The sequence below is a fragment of the Oryx dammah genome, unplaced genomic scaffold (genome assembly GCF_014754425.2).
Source record: "Oryx dammah isolate SB20612 unplaced genomic scaffold, SCBI_Odam_1.1 HiC_scaffold_16, whole genome shotgun sequence".
Taxonomy (NCBI): Eukaryota; Metazoa; Chordata; class Mammalia; order Artiodactyla; family Bovidae; genus Oryx; species Oryx dammah.
Genome location: NW_024070200.1, coordinates 49,683,020 through 49,704,542, shown reverse-complemented (window position 1 = coordinate 49,704,542; position 21,523 = coordinate 49,683,020). Strand labels below are relative to the sequence as shown.

General features: G+C 55.8%; 1 protein-coding gene across 3 annotated transcripts in view; it reads right to left on the bottom strand.

Moving 5' to 3' along the window:
* Positions 1 to 16,389, bottom strand: part of NTRK3 (neurotrophic receptor tyrosine kinase 3) — a 429,790-nt gene extending 413,401 nt beyond the window's left edge. For all 3 annotated transcript variants that reach the window (XM_040257595.1, XM_040257596.1, XM_040257597.1), the window contains exon 1: positions 16,076 to 16,389. In XM_040257595.1, coding sequence (XP_040113529.1) covers positions 16,076 to 16,323 — 248 coding nt within the window. In that variant the 5' untranslated portion in view covers positions 16,324 to 16,389. The remainder of the gene's footprint in view (positions 1 to 16,075) is intronic.
* Positions 16,390 to 21,523: the final 5,134 nt, after the last annotated feature.

Below are 21,523 nucleotides of genomic sequence, written 5' to 3'. Positions count from 1 at the left end.
AGACCACACTGTCCTGCCTCGCTCTCAAGATGCGGCCAAGACACTTGCTCCCACGGAATTCAGGGACGCCAAGCTCCACTGGGTCCCAGGGCCCCTCCTGCCCACCCTCCTTCCCGGCACCAGTGTCAGAAACAGAACACCGCAGAACTCGCCGTGCCCTACTGGCCAGGGGTGGTGGGAGCTGCAGGGGCAGGGGGCTGGGTCTAGGACTAAAGCCACAGGACCGGCGGGGGTGGGTGGGCAGGAACTGAGAGGGTCTGTGACACAGAGTGGGTGGGGGGCAGAGGGTGTGAGCAGAGGCTTCAGAGCAAACCTGCAGATTCAAACCTCAGCTCAGCCACTTCCTGATCTCGTGACCCAGGACAAGTGTGATAGCCTCTCTGTGCCTCAGTTTCCCCACCCATAAGATGACGATGCTAATGCTAACCTACCTCACTGGATTGTGCTAAGAGTGAAACAGGGTTAAAATTAGACCGTCCCATATATAAAGAGAATGTATATCTGTGTGCAACTGAGCCACTCTGCTCTATAGCAGAAACCAAATGACATTGTGATTCAACTATACTTCAATTAAAAAACAAATTAAAAAAAAAAAAAAAACAGACTGTCCTGAGAACAGCACCTGAGACCTGGTCACCGCACAGTGCCTGCCCTCCCTGTCATCAGTCAAGTTTCCCTAGAAGATTCCTCCAGCAGCTGCTCTGCTGAGGGCAAAGCCGGGGCCCACAGAGGTGTGGGAGCCATGAGAACAGGGTGCCCTGCGCTCCAGGCAGGTGTACGCACAGTCCACAAGCTGGGATCTGCAGTGGGTCTGCAAGAGATTCTGGCAGGAATGAGCCCGTCCCATTCGACAAGTCTCTCCGGAGTCCCTGTGAGGTGCCGGCTACGGCCCTCTGCACCCACAGGGAGGAAAGGTCCAGGAGCCTGATGCCAGCCAGGGCACGTGGGTGCCAGGGAGTCTCTGCGGGAGTAAGACGCTAGCTGAGTGACCCACCTGGGCAGGTGAGGGCAGGCACCTGGGAAGATAACAGAGTGGAGTTCCAAGGTCAGAATACTCCTGATCAGAGTCCAGGAAACTGGTGAGTCACCTGCCAGTAGCCGGGGTAGGATAGGGAGCAGGAAAGAGTGGAGTAGCCGTTTCCATGGAGACAGGACGTGACCCTGGATCATGACGCCTGCAGGAGGGGATAAGTCATTCCTCTTCCACTGCAGCTTCCCCAGGCCTGGGCATGGCTCTGAGCTGAGAGGAAGAAGGGCAGGCCCCCGATGCGCTGGGCAGAGGGTCAACTGGGTGCTGCCAGAGGGAAGCTGGGCTCAGTCCCGGGCCAGACTTCACTTGCCATCCGAGGCGCTCACTCCATCACCTGACCCACCCCCACCCTCTGTCACCCTCTGATGGAACCTTCTCCCAGGAACTCGGCCTGGGGGCCCAAGGGAACCTGGCCGTACACTAGGTACCCCAGCCCACCTTCCCCAGAACCCGAAGGTCAACTCCAGGAGGAAAGGAAAAGGGGCTTGACCTTACACATCCTATAACTATGGGAGAACACAGACCCAGCTGCCCAGCAAGCACTGCCTGCCATTTTCCTAGCTCTCACAAAAGGGGCCAGCCCAGCAGTGGCTCTCAAATAAACATGCTGAATAAATGCAAAAATCAGGAAATGAGCGAGTGCCTGGGGAAAGGCTCAGCGACACCTCCCGGAACCCGACGTTCTTGGCCTCCTCCCTCTCCAGCTCACTCCCTCCCCCAGGGTGCCCCAGGGTCACCTTCCCCATGAACCACTGGCCCCCAAACCACCCGCCCCCAAATCTCTGCCTCTTACAGTCAGAAAGTGACAGGAGAAGAAACACAGTCCTCCTCTCCTGACTTCTGTTTGTGGCTTCCCCTACGGTCCCACGGGGGCCTCTGTGGACAGACAGCAGGACAATGAGTCAAGGTCACAGTCAGGGCCACTGTGTCCAATCAGAGGAACCCAAAAGCAGGTACATCTAGAATTTTTAAATCTCCATTTAGAAAAAGCCATCCCCTCTCCTCCTGGGGAAGCTCTATTTTCACATCTCTATGCTTTTCTTTCAAATTATCCATTAAATACATTTTCTAAAATTCTTCCCTGCTTCTCTTGAGACAGCCCTCCGAGCTGCCACCCTGACTTGACTCTAAACTCCAAGAGACAGGGGCCACGGCCTTCTATGTTTGAAAGTCTCATCCCAAGGCTGAGCACCGTGCCTGGCTCATGGCTGGAGCCTGGGGCTGGGATAATAAGGGTTGGCCCCTTCTCTCCTGGGCCTGCCAGCCCAGCCAGTGCCTCCGCCCATGCTTCCCCAAGAGGCCAGAGGCTGGCCAGGCCTAGGCAGGTGAGGCGGGCAGCTAGACACCTGGGCCCCCACGGCCTGGGGCCAGATACAGCTCAGTCTCCACGGAGGGGAAACACACCAGCGCCAGGCCCCTGTCGATGGTCTGTCATGCACTTGGGAGTCAGTCCCTTGGGAAGACAGAGTACAAGGCCTCCCTCTTCAACTCCTGCCCAGGGACAGGAGCCAGACTCCCCCAGAGGACACAGGAAGCTCCTAGGCAACAGGGAACACTTGGGCCACAGGCCACACGCTCCAGAAAGCCAGGCACCTCTTTCCACGCCCTCCCCTCCACTGCTAGGGGCTTCCAGGAGCCCTCACTCATTCCCAGGGCCTCCAACACAAGGTTTCTGCCAAGGGACTAGGATTCCGCCCCTCCCCCACGCCCCTGCCCCCTCCCCATCCCTCATGTTATTTCCCACTTGGTGTCTTGTCGCCACATTTGTTAAAATGACTGCCACTTAGGAGGTGGCAAGGAGTCAGAAACACAATCTGGAGCAAAGCTGATATTAAATAACTTCCTGAGCCTGGCATGTCTGCCAAGGCTCCCTCCTGGATCTCAGGTGGGTAACAAAGAAGCTACAAAAGATGAGGAGCCAGCAGCACCCCAATTCCAGCCTCAGGGCCACGCCTCCGTTGGGGGAAGCCCCTTCCTTCTCTGGGCTGGAGTTTCTGCACGAGGAAAGCCTAAAGTAAATCCTTCCCACGTCATCCCACACCCCTAGACACACACATGCCCATGCGCACGCGCACACACACACACGAATGCACACACACTGAGCAAAGCATATGAAATAATGTCTGACACTCAAACCCAAGCTAGACGAGCCCTCCCCATCAACCAGACCAACCATCCGCCCCCACCCTGCTTTCCAGATAAACGCACTGAGCCTCAGAGATCCTGCATCTCATCGCTGAGCCCAATCAGATAGACCCAGGATGAAAGCATCTCAAGAAGAGTCAACACCCAAGGAAAACACCAGGAGGGGTCTGGCTGTTGGATGCCGGAATTGGCTGGCCACGCTGAAGTCAGGCAGGTACACAGGTGTGGTCCGCAGGCATAGCCTCATGCCATCGACCCAGCAGCAAACATGGCCCATGGCCATCATCACACTCGGTCCTCAGAGGACCATCTCTAGCTGCTGGCATCGGAAAGGGAGAGAAATTCAACTGATGGGTCCTCTGATGCCTGATGCAGAGTTCTCATCTGCCCAATGATGCCCACTGCCACCACCCCGCCAGGTCAGAAGACATTGCTATTCTCCATTCTGGCCACTTGGTGTCACTGCTGCCCCTAATTAACTGGAACCATAGAGGGCTCCTTGGGGAGTAAAATGACCCACCCACCCCCCTATTGCTCACCCCCCCCGAGGGCGAACAGGATCCCATAAACTTCTCCTGCACTGTGCCCTAATTTCACCCTTCTTTCAGAAACATAGAGATGGTCCATCATGGAGTATCCAACATGTTCCAGACAGTTGGCACACATGTAATTTAATTCTCACAGGAACACCTCCCAGCAACACCTGACTTTGCAAGTGAAGAAAATGAGACCCTTAGAAATTAACTTATTCAAAGTTCAAAAAAAATAAAAACAAGCAAAAAAGAGGACAAGGATTGGAACCCAAGTTTGACACCAAATTTCACGACCATTCACTACGCACTTTGGCCTCCCTTGAGACACCAGACTCAGTGTCGGGGGTTCAGGTTAAATCAAGTTGGCTTGCCATGCTCCGCAGAGGTGCTGGGAGGGAACCATGAGCAGTTTTGTTCAAAGGCACAATCATTTGTTGCTGTTCCGTCGCTCAGTCCGGTCTGCTTCTTTGCAACTCCAGACTGTAGGCCCCCCGGCTCCTCTGTCCATGAGATTCCCCAGGCAAGAATACTGGAGTGGGGTGCCATTTCCTTCTCCAGGGGACCTTCTTTGCTCAGTCGTGTCCACCTCTTTGCAACCTCATAGACTGCAGCACAACAACAGGCTTCCTTGTCTTTCACCATCTCCGGGCGTTTGCTCAAACTCATGTCCATTGAGTCGGTTTTGCCACCCAAGGCCGATTCTTACCCCTGAGCCACCTGGTGAGCATATTAGGGCCTGATGAATAGCGCCTCCCTCCCTGCAGAAATCGTGGTCTAGTGCCCTCTTGTGGCTGATCATGGAACTGGAATGAATGTGCATGGAAGGCTCTTAATGGGAGGGATTCGTAGTCACCCCTTTCCCATAGAACTTATACATTCTTTCTCCCACGGCTGCTCCTGGAGCCCCATCTGTAGCTGACAAGCCTCATCAATTACAATAACCGGAAGAGAATCATCCAGAGAGCCAGAAGCTACACTGGGCAAGAAGAGCAGCAAAACTGCACAGAACAACAGCTGCAAGGGACTGGGTGCTCCTGAGTTTCCCTGCATGGAGGTTCCTGGCACCTAAACTTCCGCAGCTGAGGAGTAGGGCAGGCAGGCCCTGCCACTTGGTTTCCCAACTGATGTTATCAGTAGCAACCATAACGGTCTCCCTGCTCTTGAGCCGACGCGTGCCTCGGCCACCCTGTCACTTTCCCAACTACACGCCACCTTGATCATTCTGCTGCCTCCCTAGACTCTGACCCAAGTCCCAAGCTCCTCTCTATTCCCACTTTTCACGGACCCAGAAATACCCCTGCCCTTCACCTCTGAGAGACTTGACTTGTATATTTGCCAGTTTGGCCTCTGTGTACCCACCAGATCCCAGGCACCTACTGCAACATCATTTAATCAGCTGCTCTAGGAAGGTGGATCTAGGAAGCCTAAATTTTCAGATGAAAAGATGGAGGCTCAGAAAGGTCAGGTAACCCGCCTAAACTCACGCAGCAGCAGCAGCAGCAGCAGCCGCAGCACCAGGATTTAAACTGAAGGCGATCTGGCCAAAGAAGCTGCTACTCTTCCTATGACACTGAGTTGCCTTTCAGGCAAAGGAGCCATTGAAAATCTCAGGGCCCGAGAATTGTTCTAACGGAAGACCTAGGTTTAAAAGATTAATTCAGGGTAGGACAAACTGAGAAAGTAGCGTTGACATATATACACTATTGTGCGTAAAACAGATGACTAGTAGGAAGCTGCTGTACAGTACAGGGAGCCCAGCCCGCTCTGTGACGACCTAGAGGGATGGAGTGGAGGAAGGGAAGAGCAAGAGGGAGGGGATATATATATATATATGTAATATATATACATAATGACTGATTCATGTTGGTGGATGGCAGGGACCACCACAATGTTGTATAGCAATTATCCTCCAATTTAAAAAATTTTAAGAAAAAAATAAAACATGCATCTGGTACAGTATATAGGATGGGCTGGGAGGAGGGGAGACTGGACTCTGGAAGAGCCGATGATGGTCATTAAAGGTATCCATGCCTGTGGGGTGACGTTCTGGAGAATGGTAATGAGAAGAAGAAAATGAGAGAGACCAGCATTAAGAGTTCTACACACACACGCACATGCGCGTGCACATCCTCATCAAAATCTTATCAGTGTTATTTCCGGTGAGGAAACTGTAATCAAAAAAGTAGCCAGCCCAGGGTCACCCAGTTGGGAAGAGCCAGGGTTGCGAACACAAGCTTCATTTAGCAGGCGCCGCTCATAAGCAAGGTTATACAGGCAAATACTCTCCCACCCAGGAGGACAGCCATAAATGTTATCTTCATCCCTGCTCTTCAGAGGATCAGCCTCAATTAAAAAGTATCAGAAATAAGCAGACAGGGAAAGACTGACCACAACAGAGAGGGTCCTACCTGCAGCCTGGCATCCAGTAGCCAGGAGATGGCCCTCAGGGCAGAGCTGCAGGCCCCAGCCCATGGGCCCAGGCTCCACCACAAAAGTGGGAGATCCCATCTCCAAAACGGGTAACTGTGGGACAAAGCTCCTTCACGAACCAACTAGTGCACAGAACAAGATAGCACCTGCTCAGATACGAGACTGCCTGGAACAGCCAGAAAAGAGCCCAAAGCATGCACAGAACAGAAATAGGCCCCAGTGGCTCAGTGGTAAAGAATCGGCTGCCAGTGCAAGAGACATGGGTTCGATCCTTGATCTGGGAAGATCCTTGGAGAAGGAAATGGCAACCCACTCCAGTATTCTTGCCTGGGAAATCCCATGGACTGAGGAGCCTGATGGGCTACGGTCCATAGAGTCGCAGAGTCAGACACGACTTAGCAACTGAACAATGAAAACAAGCCAGTCCAGCGAGGGCCCAGGACCCCGGTTTGCAAAGCACGTTGATGCCTATCAATGTAGATGGGTGTCTCTGAGAACAGTGATGGTCTAGAGAGGTTGAGAGACAGCATCAAGCTCTCACGTCTGGTAAATATCAGGGCCTTGTACTTCCTGAGCAGTTACTCGGTGTGTAAGTAATTTCAACGCTAAGAAGTGGGACCGGTCCGGGGTAGGGTGCAGGGAGAGAAAGGGGAGAGATGCCTTGGAGGTCATAAGGCTCCCTTCTCCCATGATACTAACCCCATATCGTAGCTGTCTGTTAGCCTCTCTGTGTCCCCATCAAGACTGATCTTCCTGGGCAGGAACCATGTCCCGTTCATTCATCTCCATTACCCCTGAGCAGATGCACTGGCCCCTCCTGTTGCTGCTCAGAAAGACTTGGAGGGAAGGAGGGCGCTCCAGCCGACATCCTTCACCCAGGGCACTCTCCCAGCCGTCTCCCGGGGGAAGCTCAGGTCCAGAAGACTCACGTGCCTGGGCTGCAGATATGATGCAGGCAGGACCAGCTCTGCTGAGGGAGGCCCCGCCTAGGGGAAAGACCGACCTCCCTGCTCAAGAAAGGCCCTGCAATCCAGGCTAGCCAGTGAGCATCTCGCCGGACTAGAGAGCCGCAACCCCAGCTCCCGGCAAAGACAACCGTGGATCGTCTCGTGCGCAGCACTGCCCTCTGGTGGCCACTGGGAGCCTAGACGCAGACGATCTCAGCAGGCAGGAAGCCAAAGGCGTTAAGGCTTGTTTACGGGGACCTCAGTCGTGATGTGCAGAGAACACTGAAGAGAGGCAGTTGTGCGTGCGCAAAGACGCCCCCGAAGCGCGCACACAGCCCGCTTTACCGTGGGAGGCAGCCCAGATTAGGACTGCGAGTCCAAGACTGCTCCCTTCATCCCCTCTCTCTTTGCAGGAGTCTAAGGGCTCCTTTCTCTGCCTCTAGAAGAGCCTAGATCCCTCAGCCCCAGAGCAGATGCTGGCAGAGGGCGGGAGGACGAGAGCCTCACCAGCTGGGGAGGCGGCCTTGCACGTTCTGGTCTCGCTGTGCTAGGAACTCGCTGGGTGACTGAGTCCAGTCTATTAATTTCTCTGGGGCCTCAGGTTCCCGCTCTGTAAAACGGGGTTTGGCCCCAATTGTTCCTGAGCCCCTTTCCAGGTCAGATGATTTATGGTTCAAAGTCTTGATCTTTTTTCATAATTCAAAAACACTCCCGGACATCTAGAAATGGAAACAACCAACATGGCGCCCTAGCGCTTGGGAGCCTATGGACTGTGCATGTGATCGCCCTGACCTGGCAGTGACCCCAAGAGGGAGACAGGCTCCAATTTCTAGAGGTGATCCCAGCTCCCAGAAGGGGAAACTGAGGGACTCCCAGATGGGGTGAACTCTTCAAGCCAAGCAGCAGCAAAATGGGGTGTTTCCACAGATTCCTGCCCTGCAGTCTCAGCAGTTTGCTGGGACCCCATCTCTCTCCCTGGGGACAACTGGAGCCACCCCACCATGTTCATCCCTATAGAGAGACAAAGCATCCTTGAGCAAGGGGGACTGAGACACAGGACAAGAGTAAGGGTGTGTGTGTGTGTGTGTGTGTGTGTGTGTGTCGCTCAGCCCTGTCCGACTCTTTGCTACCCCAGGGAGTGTAGCCTGCCAAGCCTCCTCTATCCATGGGATTTTCCAGGCAAGAATACTGGAGTGGGTTGGCCATTTCCTTCTCCAGGAAGAGAAAGGGTAAAGAGAGGCAAAGGCTGCTCATTTGAGGAGGAGGCAACAGAAATATCAGGAAGAACTAGAATTCACTCTCCAGGAAGACGCTCTAAACATCAGCTTCTAGCTTGAGATGGAGACACCAGACATCCCCTTGTGCTCCGCATCCAGTGGCAGCCTTAGGAACTCCAAACTTGAACTGGGAGAAGCCGCCCCGCCCTCCGCTCTTCCATCCAGGCTGTCTCTGGCCGTGGGCAATCGGGGACACAGTCCTGCTGACCGTGTCTCAGCCCAGAGTGGAGCTGGCAGGGACCCAGCGGCCAGCTTCCTGAATCTCCGCCAGTCTCAGCTGGCACCTGGTCTCCTGGGAGAATTGACCTGACCTCAGAAACCGGGACACCAGGGGGTGGCCAAGGAGGTCTGGGGTGAGGGCTTGGCTGAGACACGGCCTCGGGGAGGCTACTGTCGGGAACAGGACAGGAGGACCCCAAGTCTCCCCCATCAATACATCCTGTCTGTGTCAGCATGGCCGTGGCAGACGGGCCAACACCAGACCCACCACTCTGTCATTCACCTTCCTCTCCAAGCCCAGCCAGGGGAGTTAGGGAACTGGATAGTTAGTTATAAAGGATCCTCCTAAACCCTTCATAAAATCATTTTTTAAAAGCCTTTTATTTCATGATTAATTTATCTGGATGGTCATAGATTCATGAATGCATGCGTACAGCTGTCTGTATTCACATGCATAAAGAGTACTGCCAAAGAGAATAGGCAACACTGAATGTCAGACTCCTTTGCCACTGACTGGCTGTGTGAAAGGAAGCAGGTCACATGCCAACTCGACTCATTTTTCCCAGCTGTAAAATGGGATTCACAATAGTGCTTATCTCAGAGAGTTGGTGTGAGGCCATGATGGGGTATTTATTGCCTCGGAAGTGCTTGGAACAGTGTCTGGAACATAGCAGGTGCTGTCATGAGTTACCACTAGTATCGATAGCTTTCTCCTTACCCGGCATGACACAGGCCACTGACTCTCAGAGTGCTGCTATAAAGGTAGTTGTAATTATTATCCTCATCTCAGAGAGAAGGCTGTGTGTGTGTGAGGCCCAGAGAAAGGAAGGCGTTTGTCCAGAGCTAGAAAAAGGCCAGGTTTCAGGGAGCTGTTGGGGAAACCAGCTGCCAGCTTCTACTCCCCACTGGATGATTCTGTCTGGGGAGAGAATCCTGAATCTTCCACCACCCAAATGGGGCACACTTTCGATGGGACAAGTCAGATGTGAGGACAGGGGCAAAGGGGAAGTCAGAAAGGACAGGCTCCAGGCCGACAGCGCCCACAGATCCTGGAGCCCTCTATGTAAATAGAGCTCAGCAGAGGCCTCATGGAACGCGGTTCTAATTGGCGTGGGCTGCAGGCTGCGAAGAGCCTAGGGCTGCCAGCCTTGCATAGTTGCTGCCTCTGGGGACCCTGGATTTGGAATCATCGCCCCAGAGGGAGACACAGTCATGGGCGAGGCTCTGGCTTTGACAGAGTGCCCAGAGAGGGTGCCAGAGCTGAGTGGGAGAAGATGGGCTGGCACCTGGGCAGGCACGTCCTCCAGCTGCCCGAGGGCCCACAACTCCCTGCCCCTCTCTGTGCCTCTCCTGGGACCCTCGCGGGGAACGTAAGGGAGAAGCTGACCCAAGAGGTCCCTTCCAGCTCTCAGTTCCAGGGAGCTCTGCCCTCAACGGGTAGGCAGAAATGTGAGGATCCTCGTGGGGGTTCCACTGGGCGTTGGGCTTCTGGAGCCTTCATCCCTGATGGTCTGATGAGCCAATCCATCAAAGAGGGGCTGCCAGCATGCCCGGCCCTGGAGTGTTTGTTTTTCTCAAAGTGGAGGCCAGCAAGACTCAAGGGATGACGGATGACCTGAGCTGAGGGCTCAGTGGGTCATTGATAGAGCTGGGGGCCCAAGTCCAGCCTCTGCTCAGGCCACACTTAGACCCAGCTGCCAGGACACTCAGCCGCCCTTCACAAGGCCCTCCCAGATGGGCCGCTGCCTTAATGCTGCCCCTAGGCAGAAAAGGAACTTTCTGGATAAAAAACAATCTGTCAGACTGGGGAGCCAGAGAGGCCATGAAGGGAGCATGGTTGGGGGCAGGGGTGGGGCAGTGGGGAGCGGGGGGCTCAAGATTCTTCCAGATCTTTCCTTCTGTGAGACACTCAAGTTCTCCTCTTCATTTTGTTTGGTAAATCAAGACAATAGGGCTAATAATCCCTGCTTCTTCAAGGAGCTGTGGCAAAAATAAATGGAACAACTGTAAACTGGAAACCAAGACAGAAATGAATAGGGTGGATTCATGGAGGTGAAGGATTTGCTACAAGGGACAAAGAGAAGGACCCCGAGGGCTGCTGGAAACTGTCTTTTGAGCTCTGGCCTGGCCTCGGGTCTAGGGGGCCCTAGGAATCCTGATCCCCCTGCCAGCCAGCCTGCCCCCTCCTCCCACACTGCTGCTCCCCCTGCCAATTCATCAACCCTCCCTTGGGACAGAGCCAAGAAGGGGAGCCAGGGGCTTCAGGACCACCTCTCCTAATGCTGGCCCAGGCCCTTCCAATCCCAACAGTGGGCCCTGAGCTTTTCTAATTATGCATGCTTAAGCAATAAAAATTTCATCATGTAACCTCCAAACATGCCTATTTACTAAATTATATGCTTATACATCTTCCATCCATACATTAAATATTAAATATTCCCTTTTCTCAAGAAGAATAACTTGAAATAAAAATTCTAACATTTTCTTCTCACATCCAGCAGAGGCCCCTGCTTGGGCAAGGAGCTGAAGCTTGGCAGGGGCTATCTCCCCGCCTTGAGCTCACAGTACAGAAGGGGGCTCATGAGAGGCCTCCAGTGAGAGTCCACAGGCTTCGGTGCATTCTTGCTAAGCATGACACTTGGTTTTGGCAGTCGACTCCACACTGGGGAGCCCAGAGTCCACCAGAGGTGGACGGGGAAGGAAGGGGAGACAGTGGCCAGTAGCCAATGGTCAGCAAGGGGGCACCTGCTGCCCTCCTCAGGGTGGTATCATGGGGGTCAGCACCAAGCCCAGGGGGTGATGCCCTTAGAAGTGGTCTAGCAGAGCCTCCTTGGGCCCTGGGATGGCATACGTCCAAGCTGGAAAGGACACTGCCCCATGGTCTCAATTCATAGTTGAATTTCCAGGCTCAGAAAGGCTACAGTCTTCTATCGTGGTCCACATAGGGTAAGGGACAGTCTAGGTAGTTGACTCACATGTCCTATCCCTTTCTCTAACCCTACCCTTCCACTGGCCAACTGGACGCCCCAAAGGGAGGCTGGAAATGGTGTCTCTGGTCCCAGGATAAGCCACTGGACGCAGCCCTCGAGATGGGGGACCCCAGGCAGCAGCAGAGATGCCATGAGCCTGGGGTCAAAGGCCACCCTGAGGGAGAGTCACAGGTTACCCATACTCTCGGCAAAGGGCCAGCTGGGGCAGGGGCTGAGTCCACCCCCGACAGTCAAAGAGGAGGGGGCAGCAGGCAGAGACCAGTGAGGCAAGAATGGAGGTGGCATCAGGCCCTTCCCCCTGCACAGCCTCAGCGTTCCACTTCCACTACACAGGAGAGTGGTCCAGCACTCGCAGGAGGCTGAGCTGACAACCGAGTTCCAGGCTCAGCCCTGGACCAGGCTGGGCTGGTTTTATCCAAAACTCACATGCTAGGTCCCCTGGAGCTGCAAGATGGATGTCCTGGGCCCCAGGGTGCTCCTCAGAAGACTGAGCTGGGCTCAGGGTTCTGGCTCCAGGGAGGGTCCTCCAGGGAAGGCCTGGAACCACCCTCCCACAGCCTGGCGTCCACACAAAAGCTCGGGGCCTCTGCAGTCTGCAGTCCCCAGCTTCTCTCCAGGGCTATACCCACGCCCCCTTCTAAATCTCACCCCCAAACCCCTTCACCTCTCTGTCTACCTCCCTCAGGCCTAGCCTCAGTTTGGGGGCTCCTGACTGAGCCCCATGACGTTCTTGGGGCCTGGCTCCCACCGCTGCGTGCAGTCCGGCTCTTGCTGGTAACAGTCAAGGCAGGCTCTGCCCATGACTCTCAGAAAGACAGAATCAAGGAGTCAGTGCAGCAGCAAGCGAAGCTCCAAATGATCCTTCACCCAGACAGGGGAGGGCCTTCCGGGAAGACAGGGGAAATAACGGGACCAGAGCCCTGGAGACGCCAGGGGCCCTGCTGGTGGCTCAGGGCCCCAGCCAAGAGCCCATGTTCTTCTCAAGCCAAAGAACACCCAGCCCAGAGATGCTGTCTTCTCCCCCTGGTCTTTCTAACAGCCCAAGGATGCATGGTTCCAACCCAGCCCCAGGCAGGCTTGGTCTCCAGACGCCCAGACAGCCCCCCTCCCCGACACCACCCTTCTGCCTTTGTGACATCAGAGCCGGCTTGGGCACGGCTGTGCGTGGACCCTTCTAGGTAAGGTTACTGTGTGTCAAAAGCTTCAACCACAGAGGGACTGGCCTTCTGAACAGAAAGAGGCCAAAAGGGAGGGCACTTGGGGAAGGACAGAGGTGAGACTCGCGCGTTTGCCTCGAGGCCTTGCATCTGATCTCCTCCTGACGCTGGTGGGGCTGCCAACTCCCCATCAAAGGCACCCTCAGTCAGCCTCCCACGAGGGAGGTGGGAACCAACCCACATGCCAGCCCAAAGAGGAAGATCACAGGAAACCTCTAGTTCCTCTGAAAACTCAGGTGGCATCAGTTCAGCACCTGAAGGAGAAACCTCAGGACCCCAGAGCCCCAGGAAGAGGCAGGTGGCTGGGTGGCAGTCCCCCCTGCTTCCCTTAGCTAGGGCTGCTGGAACTCCAGCACGTGCCCCAGCCTCTTCCTCAGCCCCCAGAGCCTGTCCAAGCTGCACCCCCAGACACAGTAGCATTAACGGCTTCAGGCTGATGGACGGCTGGGGTACCCCTTTGATGCCTTATCTGCGATACCATCAGACATGTGAGGAACACATTCCTTTCCAGCAAAGCCCAGGTTTGGAGTGAAGCCCCCTCCCAGGTCCCACTAAAGGAAGGCCCCCTTCTGCCTGGAGGGCTCCTGTCTGCCCTCAAGCCTCCATGTGCAGCCCTGCAGAGTAGGGGGCCTGGGCTTTGGGGTGGGACCTCAGTCCTACAGAGGTCCAAGCCTGACTCACTGCTTGGGGCTGTGGGCCCCCAGAAGCCATTTGGCAGCCAGAGCCTCCCTCGTGGGATCAGATACGGAGGAGTGACATCTGCTTCCCAGGGAGGGCAGACCTCCCCTCCTTCTCTCCACGGTCATCTGGCTCCAGGCCAGGAGGCTGGACCCTTCCCCAGTTCAGTCAGTACCAGCCATGGATATAACAGGGCACTGGGGAGAAGATGGGCCGAGGAAGGGTCATCCCACCCATGACCTCTGACCTTCCCCCACCTGCCACTCAGCACAGCTCCTGTGGGAATCCAGTTGCCTGGCTCTGAGGTGTTGGGGTGTTTTCAAGGAAAGGAGTCCCAACTCCCAGGTAAAGAGTTTGAGTCCTGACACAAGGATGGAGACACTCACAGGGACTCCCGAGCTCCTCCTGGCTCCCTGTCCCCCAGTTGCCCTTCTGGTCCTTCAGTGACACAGGAGATAAGAAGCCACTTCCTCCCTTCCCATCACTGACCTTTCCAGCAGTCTCATCTTAGACCCTCCACCTGGAAAGATCAACCAGCTCTTCCCTATCAAACTGCCTCCCCAAGCTTCATTTCTTCAGAGGGACCATTTTTCAGAGGACTGCTGTGTGGCCATGAAAAGCCTACGTGATTGTGACCCTCCCTGCCTCCCACTGGCTTCCTACAGACACACACATCCTTGGAGCAGAGAACAGGCTGAATGAAGCTCACCAGCTTCCAGAGACCACGGTGGGCACCCAGGCCACCATCTCTCCAGCTCTTGACCCACCCCATCCCCTGGAAATCCCCAGGTCCAGCTCCTGAGCTCCTGAACCCACTGCTAGGCTCCCCTGAAACCCCTCACCCCACCTCCTCACACACACTCGCCCCACAGTGTACTTCCAAGGCAGAGTTTCCCTGGCAATCTCACTCCCACCCTCCTCACTGCATCCTTAGGGAGGCTGAGATGCTGTGGCCTGCAGGTGGGAGAGGCTGCGCTGGGTCCATCCTGTTTTCTCCTGCCCTCCCCTCCACCCCACCCTTGGCTGTTTATTTTGTCACCCCAGGGCCAGCTGGGTTGAAGGTGGCGAGGCTGGGCGGGTCGGGGAGCAGGCGGCGGCGGTGGTGAATGATCCAAGCTAGATACGGGCCAAGCTTGTTTCCTGGGCCAGGATTCAGGGGGCACCTCCTGAGCTGCACACTTCCCTCAAACTGTTAGCTGCAAGAACGCTAGCGAAGTCTCTGTTAAGCCAAGAGGGCTAGTGGGCTTGGGAGCGTGCAGGACTGCAATTCCTCCCGGCTTTATAGCCCCATCGGACTAGGGGCCAAGGCACGGGGAGGTCTGATGCTTAGGAGAACAGTTCCCACGGCCGAATACGCCCAATGCCTTCCTCAGACGCCAGCCGGCACTTCAGTATCAACCCTTCTCAGCATCCCACCCACTTTGGGGGTCTCCAAAGATTGGGGGCCTTGTGGGGGGGGGGACAGGTGAGAGCTATCTCCTGAACCCTCGCTATGCCCTCCACACCCTTCTCTGGATGGTAGGATTGGGGCGGGGGGGAGGAGGCGGGGGGGGGGGGGGGGGGTTTCACCTGGCGAAGGCAGTGGTAGAGAATGTGGCAGGCTCCCTCTCTCCGCCCTGGCGTCTGACCCCCACCCCTGCCAATGAAAAATGCCACCCACCCCCCCAAAAAAAGAGCAGGCCACCATAGGTCGCACTCAGATGGGGCAGAACCAAGCAAATGCCAATGGGAGTTCGATTTTTCGAATAAACGATCACAGAAGAAGCCCCATCTCCCAAACACGCAAGCCTTCCCTCCTCCCTTCAGCAGCCTGACTCGGAATTACTGGAACAGTTATCAAAGCTCAAAGAGAAACGGGATCTGTAGGCGCCGAGAGGCAGATGAGGGTGGGAATCAGGGGGTGGGGGGGTGGCTGTCTCGGAAATGCCCAAAATGGGATGGGAGAGGGAGGGCTGGGGAAGAGGAAAGGGTAGGCGTCCATGGCTGCCTCGACAGGTCCAAAGTCTCCCAGCGACCAGCCAGCTTCCAACTTGTTTACTTGACGGCGTGTTTTGAGGTTTCCAAACGGAAAGAGTTAAACCTCTCGGCTGGATCGAGAGCAGTCTCTATCTGTCACCTTTCCTCCTGGCTAAGCGCTGCCGCCGCCGCCACTGTCGCTACCCGGCGCGGCTGCCAGGGAATCGAACCTCGTCTACTTTATTCCACTTGAGCGTGGCCAAACTGTTGCTATTTAGTGGGGGACCAAGAACCCGATTCACACCCTCGAAACGAGCCGCAGCGGGTGGGGGGCGGGGGCGGGAGCCGGGTCCCGCGTGCCCTGGCCTCTGGGGTCCTCTCGGGGGAGAGGCTCACACACGCGCGCGCGCACACACACACACACACACACACGCATCTCCAGATCACGCCTCGCCAAGGCCGGAGTCACCTGGAATACTCAGCCCGCGAGCATCTCCCGAGCCAGAGCGAGCCTAACGCGCGCCGGGCGGGAGGCGGGCAGCGGCGAGCTGGGGCAAGCGGAGGGCCGGCTCCCGGCTGCGGGCCGGCGGGCGAGAGCGAGACGCTGAGCGAGGGGAGAGGCGGCGGGGCTGGGGAGCGGCCGCCTGACTTACATGGAAGTGATATTCCTTGAGATGTCCGTGATGTTGATGCTGGCGTTCCCATTGCTGTTCCCTGAATCCTGTCCTTCCAGGAGCGGGAAGAGATTCCCATCGTCCGGCCGCCGGCAATTGATCTCAGTCTTGCTGCAGACACAATTTGCAGGGCAAGCCAACACGGAGCCCACATAGTCCAGCCAGACGCTTCCCAGCAAGAAAATCCGCCAGAAACTACACTTGGCTGGGCAAAGAGAGACATCCATCTCCGATCGCTGCTTCTAAAAAAGAGGAGGAGGAGAGGAGAGGGGGTGGGGTGGGGGGAGTGGGGAGAGCTGGGGGGGGAAGGAAACAAAGACGGCGAGGGAGGGGGGAAGGGGGAGGGGGCCTCTGCCTTTGAAACGCCGTGCGATCAGATGCAAAATCCTTCAGCGTCTGAAACCATCGCGGCCGCCGCCGCCGCCGCTGGGTGGGAGCCGCGGGGAGCGCCTAGTGGCGCGGTCTGCCTGGCATGGTGGCCGGCTCGGCGCTTGCCGGCTCGCCGGGTCCGGGGGCTCGGGAAGCGAGCCGACTGCTCTCCGACTCCGAGACTTTGCAGGGTGGCAACAGACGGTGGGGAAGCAAAAAAAAAAAAAAAGGCAAAAGGAAAATATGGTGCGAAAGTCACCAAGTCCCACCTACTGGGCAGAATTAAAACGGACACACCTGCAAAATACACACACTCACACACACTCACACATCCACACACCCGGAGCCGGGAGGAGGAGAGGATGCAGCCTGAGCCGCAGCAGCCGCCGCGAATGGCTCGCCGCGCGCCTGCAGAAATGCACAAGTGCTCCGAGCCTTACGAAACGCACGGGTTATCGGAGCGTCTTCCTCGGCCCCCTCCCTCTCTCCCCTCCCTCCTCCTCTCCCCTCCCTCCTCGCGGCCTCCTCCCCCCCGCACCCCCCTCCCGCCCCGGCTGGGAGCGGCGAGAGAGCGGAATCTCCCCCTCCCTCCCTCTCCCACTCCCCTCCCCACACCCCTCTCCCTCTCTCCCCGCCCGTCCTCTCCCCTCCTCCCCACCCACCCACCCACCCACCCACTCGCCGGCTCCCGGCGCTCGCCCGCACCGCCACCCGCAGCCGCGCGACCGCCCGCTCCACGCCTAGCGGCCCGGCGCCCGCTCGCCGCAACCCAGGGAAAAGCCAGACGGAAGGGAAAAAGTTGCAGTTGGGATTGCGAGGGTCTGGACTGGGGAGGGGGACTTGGCGAGCCGGCGGCGCGACGCGGAAAGGCGCTCTCCTTTCCACTTTTTGGCCCTCGCGCTGCCCGGTTTTGCTGCAATCCGGACCGCGAAAGGAAGTGAAATGAACGCGGCCGAGGTGACCGGGGAGCGCTCCCGAGCCCGGCTGGGGTTGGGGAGGGGCACAGGCTCGGAGACGGCGATCGGGAGTGCGAGGGTGCACAGGAACCCCAGAGAGGCGCCCAGGGCCGGGGACCCGCGCCACGAACGCGCGGTCCTCGGTCTACGCGACACTCGTTTCCGTAATCTAGACTCCGGGAGCTAGGATCGGCTGGGAGGGGACTGCGGGACACGGCTGGGTAGGTGCCCCTGCGCCCCCTGCGCCTTCTTGGCGGCGGGTTTTGCGTCCTTGGACAGACAAGGAGCCGGGAAGGAAGAAACTAGCGCCTAAAGGGCTGCGCTGGAGATTCGAGGTGGCTCGGGGCGAACCGTGCGTGCGAGAAAAACCGCCGGGGAAATTGAGATGCAAGGGGCATTTTTTGGCAAGCACCAGGCCAGTACCGTCAGAGGCCGGCTTCTCGGGCTCGGCGATCGGGTGCGCTGCGCTGGCTGCCGGGCGAGAGGGTGGGCGAGCTGCTTTCTCCGGATTCGGGGGCACAGGACCTCCCCCCCTTCCCTCCCACACAAGCACCCCTTCCTGGTAGGGGCTCAAAGCAGGTGCAGCCTGACACGCGAGCTCGGTTCCCCGCGGGAGAGGAGGCGAGCCCCCGTTCTTCGCCTAGGTAGCGATTTTTCTTTTTAATCAAACGTCAGAATGCCAAGTGTGAGATATTTGCTGAGACAACCGGAGCATTCGCTGTGGGAAAGGAAAAGAAAGGGTTAGGGAAGTCCGAGCAGGCAGACACACTACAGCATTCACACGCAGAAGAAAGCGGCGCTCTCCTCGCCGACTTGGAGGAGGGCAGGCGAGGAAGCGAACACGCTGAATTCAGCTGCATCCAGCATCTGAAAGGATTCTCCCCCGCCCCCCTGTGGATTCCGATGCAGGTCATGCAACTTGCGGGCAAGACGGGGGGATGGGGGAGATGCGGGTGCCACCGGCCCGACCCGGGCGCAGTCTCAGGCTGGCTGGGCGCCTGCGAGTGGCTCTGTCGCTGTGAGTAAACTTGGAAGCAAGGGAAAAAAAAGAAAGAAAGAAAAGAACGTGTCTATAAAAGGCAATTTTTCCCGACTCCCTCTTACATTCCACCTTCCCTTGGCCTCAGTGAGACTTTTACCCCCTGTTGCCAGTGTGGCCTCCTTACCAGACTGGCATTTTGCCCTCCCACCAGCAGGAGGGGACAGAGAGTGGAGACCTCCATAGACTCTCAAACCAGTTCCTACTGGCCCAAGGCCATCTCTGATAGCCTCCAGTGCCAGTCTGTGATGAGCTCTGGAACTTCTTGATTGAGAATCAGGGAAACTGAGGCATACTCAAAGCTGTCCCTTGGCCTTTTTTCAGGCGGTATCAGAAAAACACGGAGAACCTTTCTCAGACCAGGTCTGGGGAAAGTCCCATAAGCAGGGTGTGCCATGTGGATTTGGCCCAGCATCAGTTCTCCTGCCTGGAACTAAGATGGTTGTGTCTTAAAGGGGCAGCACACACTTTTGTTGAGAAAGAAATAATTTTTACCACTTCCAGCAGAGAAGGGGCGGCATCCATAAGTCAGAACAAATTTAAAACACTTGTAAAACCTCTTTGGAGATGGTACAAGGGCAGCTGTGGAGCAAGGGGCCCTGATGAGACAAGAAGCCTTTCATCCTGCCAGTGTGATGGGATTAAGATGAGGCGTTATGTTTCTGTGCAGCTCCAGGCCTGAGCAGGAAGTGGCAATTTACAAGGAGGAAGGTTGTTTTAAAAGCTCACAGGATGGTCCAGGAGTGGAGAGAGCAGCGTTCTATTTGGGAACTTAGGGAAATCCCTTATGTACGTCCTCTAGACCTCAGCTTTCATATCTGTAATAAATGACTAGATTGGTCCATGCTGCCCAAAGTGTGATCCTTTGACCAGCAGCATCCATATCACCTGGAAGCTTGGTAGAAACGCAACATCTGAGATCCCACCCCAGACTGAGTAAACCAGAAAATCCATTTTAACACGCTCCCCAGGTGAGTCATAAGCACATTACAGTGTGAGAGGTACTGAGATGACTCCCGAAGTCCCTTCCCACCTGGATAGTCTCTGATTCTACATGGACCTGGGTGGAAGGGACTTTTGAGGAAAAAAAAAAAAGAGAGAGAGAGGTTACAGTGGTGTGGATTCTCAGAATATTATTCAGTTAAGGTGACAAAAACTGGGTGTTTCAGATACAGGGGCCTTGTCAAAAAACAGACCTGTGAAGTATCACTACAAGTGCAAGGGAGAATATTCTCTCATCCTTCATTCATCCTTAATCTCTGAGAATAGCCAGATCTCGAAGAGAGGGCAGGAGAAATTGTCCAGTACAGATACCCTGCTCTTGGCCAGCAGGGGTACAGAGCATCTGGGGTGTCTTGTCTGCTTGGCGAGAATGTCCTGGTTGACAAGGAAGAGTGGTCGTCACATCACTGTGATTCCTAGCCTCCAGCCACTGGGTCCTAGAGATATCATGACCTGCCAATCAGGGGATAATCCCTCCCATCTCTTGCAGCTAGCATCTTAGAAAGGAGAAGACTTACCAATGGATGCCATGCTGACCAACAAGAGGCAGGAGTGGGCAGAGTTTTTTGAACAGTAAATAAACCTTCAGTGCAGTTCAGTTCAGTTCAGTCGCTCAGTCGTGTCCGACTGTTTGCGCAGAAACCTTTTAATGCTGAACAGGCACCCTCTGGTACCAGGGGTGTGGAGAAGACAGGAACATTCCTAAGATCTGGATGTGATCGCCCACAGATCAGGACAGAGTAGGGGGCTGCCTTCCGGAGCACAGTGATCCAACCTTCCCGACATCTAGAGAAACTGAACATGTCTCATCCCAAAGGGCATATACCAGCTGTGTGAGCACTTGAAATTTCTCCTTGATTATGTGTTTCTAAGGTGTCCCCAAAGCCAACTTTTCTGCCATAGAGAAAAGGAGGGAAGAGAGTGGACAGTCAAGAGACATACAGACAAAATGCTGTGGGGGAATCATCACCCCCTGCCCCTGTGCCACCCCTGCTGGGCCGCTGCCCACATGTCTGCCCCCTTTCCAACACAGCCTTCTCCCCTTTCCCAGTGAACACCCACCTCCAAGTCAGCCACCACATTACTGGGATGCAAGCCAGACCCCAGACATTTCAGATTTACCCACCATGCCCCTCTCCTAAGATGTCAGCCTCAATCTAAGAACTGTGCTGCAGAACTTTCTAGTTTGAACAGAAATGGGACCCACCACCGTAACTCTGAGCCAGGAAGGGAACTGTGGTTCTGGGTAGTGACTGGGTGGGGAAGGGGGGAGCCCAGGAGGAAACAAAGCGAAAACTAGATCCCCAGAGAATTTGCTGTTCCAAAGAGTTACTGGAGCTGGCAGGCTTGGACTTGGGTCAAAGAAAGTCCTGTTTCCTGGGTGGCCTACACTCAAGATGTGAGATGAAAAGGCATGGTTGGAGGCTGAGAAGATGTAATGGTATCCAGAAGGCTCAGCGCCAAGGAGGGAATTTCAACCATACATGGAGAGTGAAAGCCCACCCACGGGGCCTCCCTGGGGGTCCAGTGGCTGAGACTCCACGCTCCCGATGCAGCGAGCCCCGGTTCGATCCCTGGTGAGGGAACTAGATTCCACATGCCACAACTAAAGATCCCATGTGTTGTAACTGAGACTTGGCACAGCCAAATAAATAAACAATTTTTTTAAAGCCCACCCATGAGGAGGGATGGTCAAGCGCCAAGGTGGTGTAAAGGAGCAGGAAAATCCAGCCTCAGGAGGTCCCAGCTCAGGACCCTGACTGAAGTCCCAAGATCTTGGGCACAGGTCCACCAAGCCCTGGAGCCACCTGCCAGGGTCAGAGCCTCTCACTCCTGTCCATTAAAGAAGATTCCCTGGGAACTTCCCTGGTGGTCCAGTAGCTGAGACTCCGTGCTCTGAATGCAGGGGGGCCCAGGTTCAATCCCTGGTTGGGGAACTAGATCCTATATGCCACAACTAAGACCAGGTGCAGTCAAATAAATAATGAAATATTGTTTTTACAAAAAGAAGATTCCCTGAAGGATACCTAGTTTCTCCTCTCCAGCCCTGGTTGGAGTGTC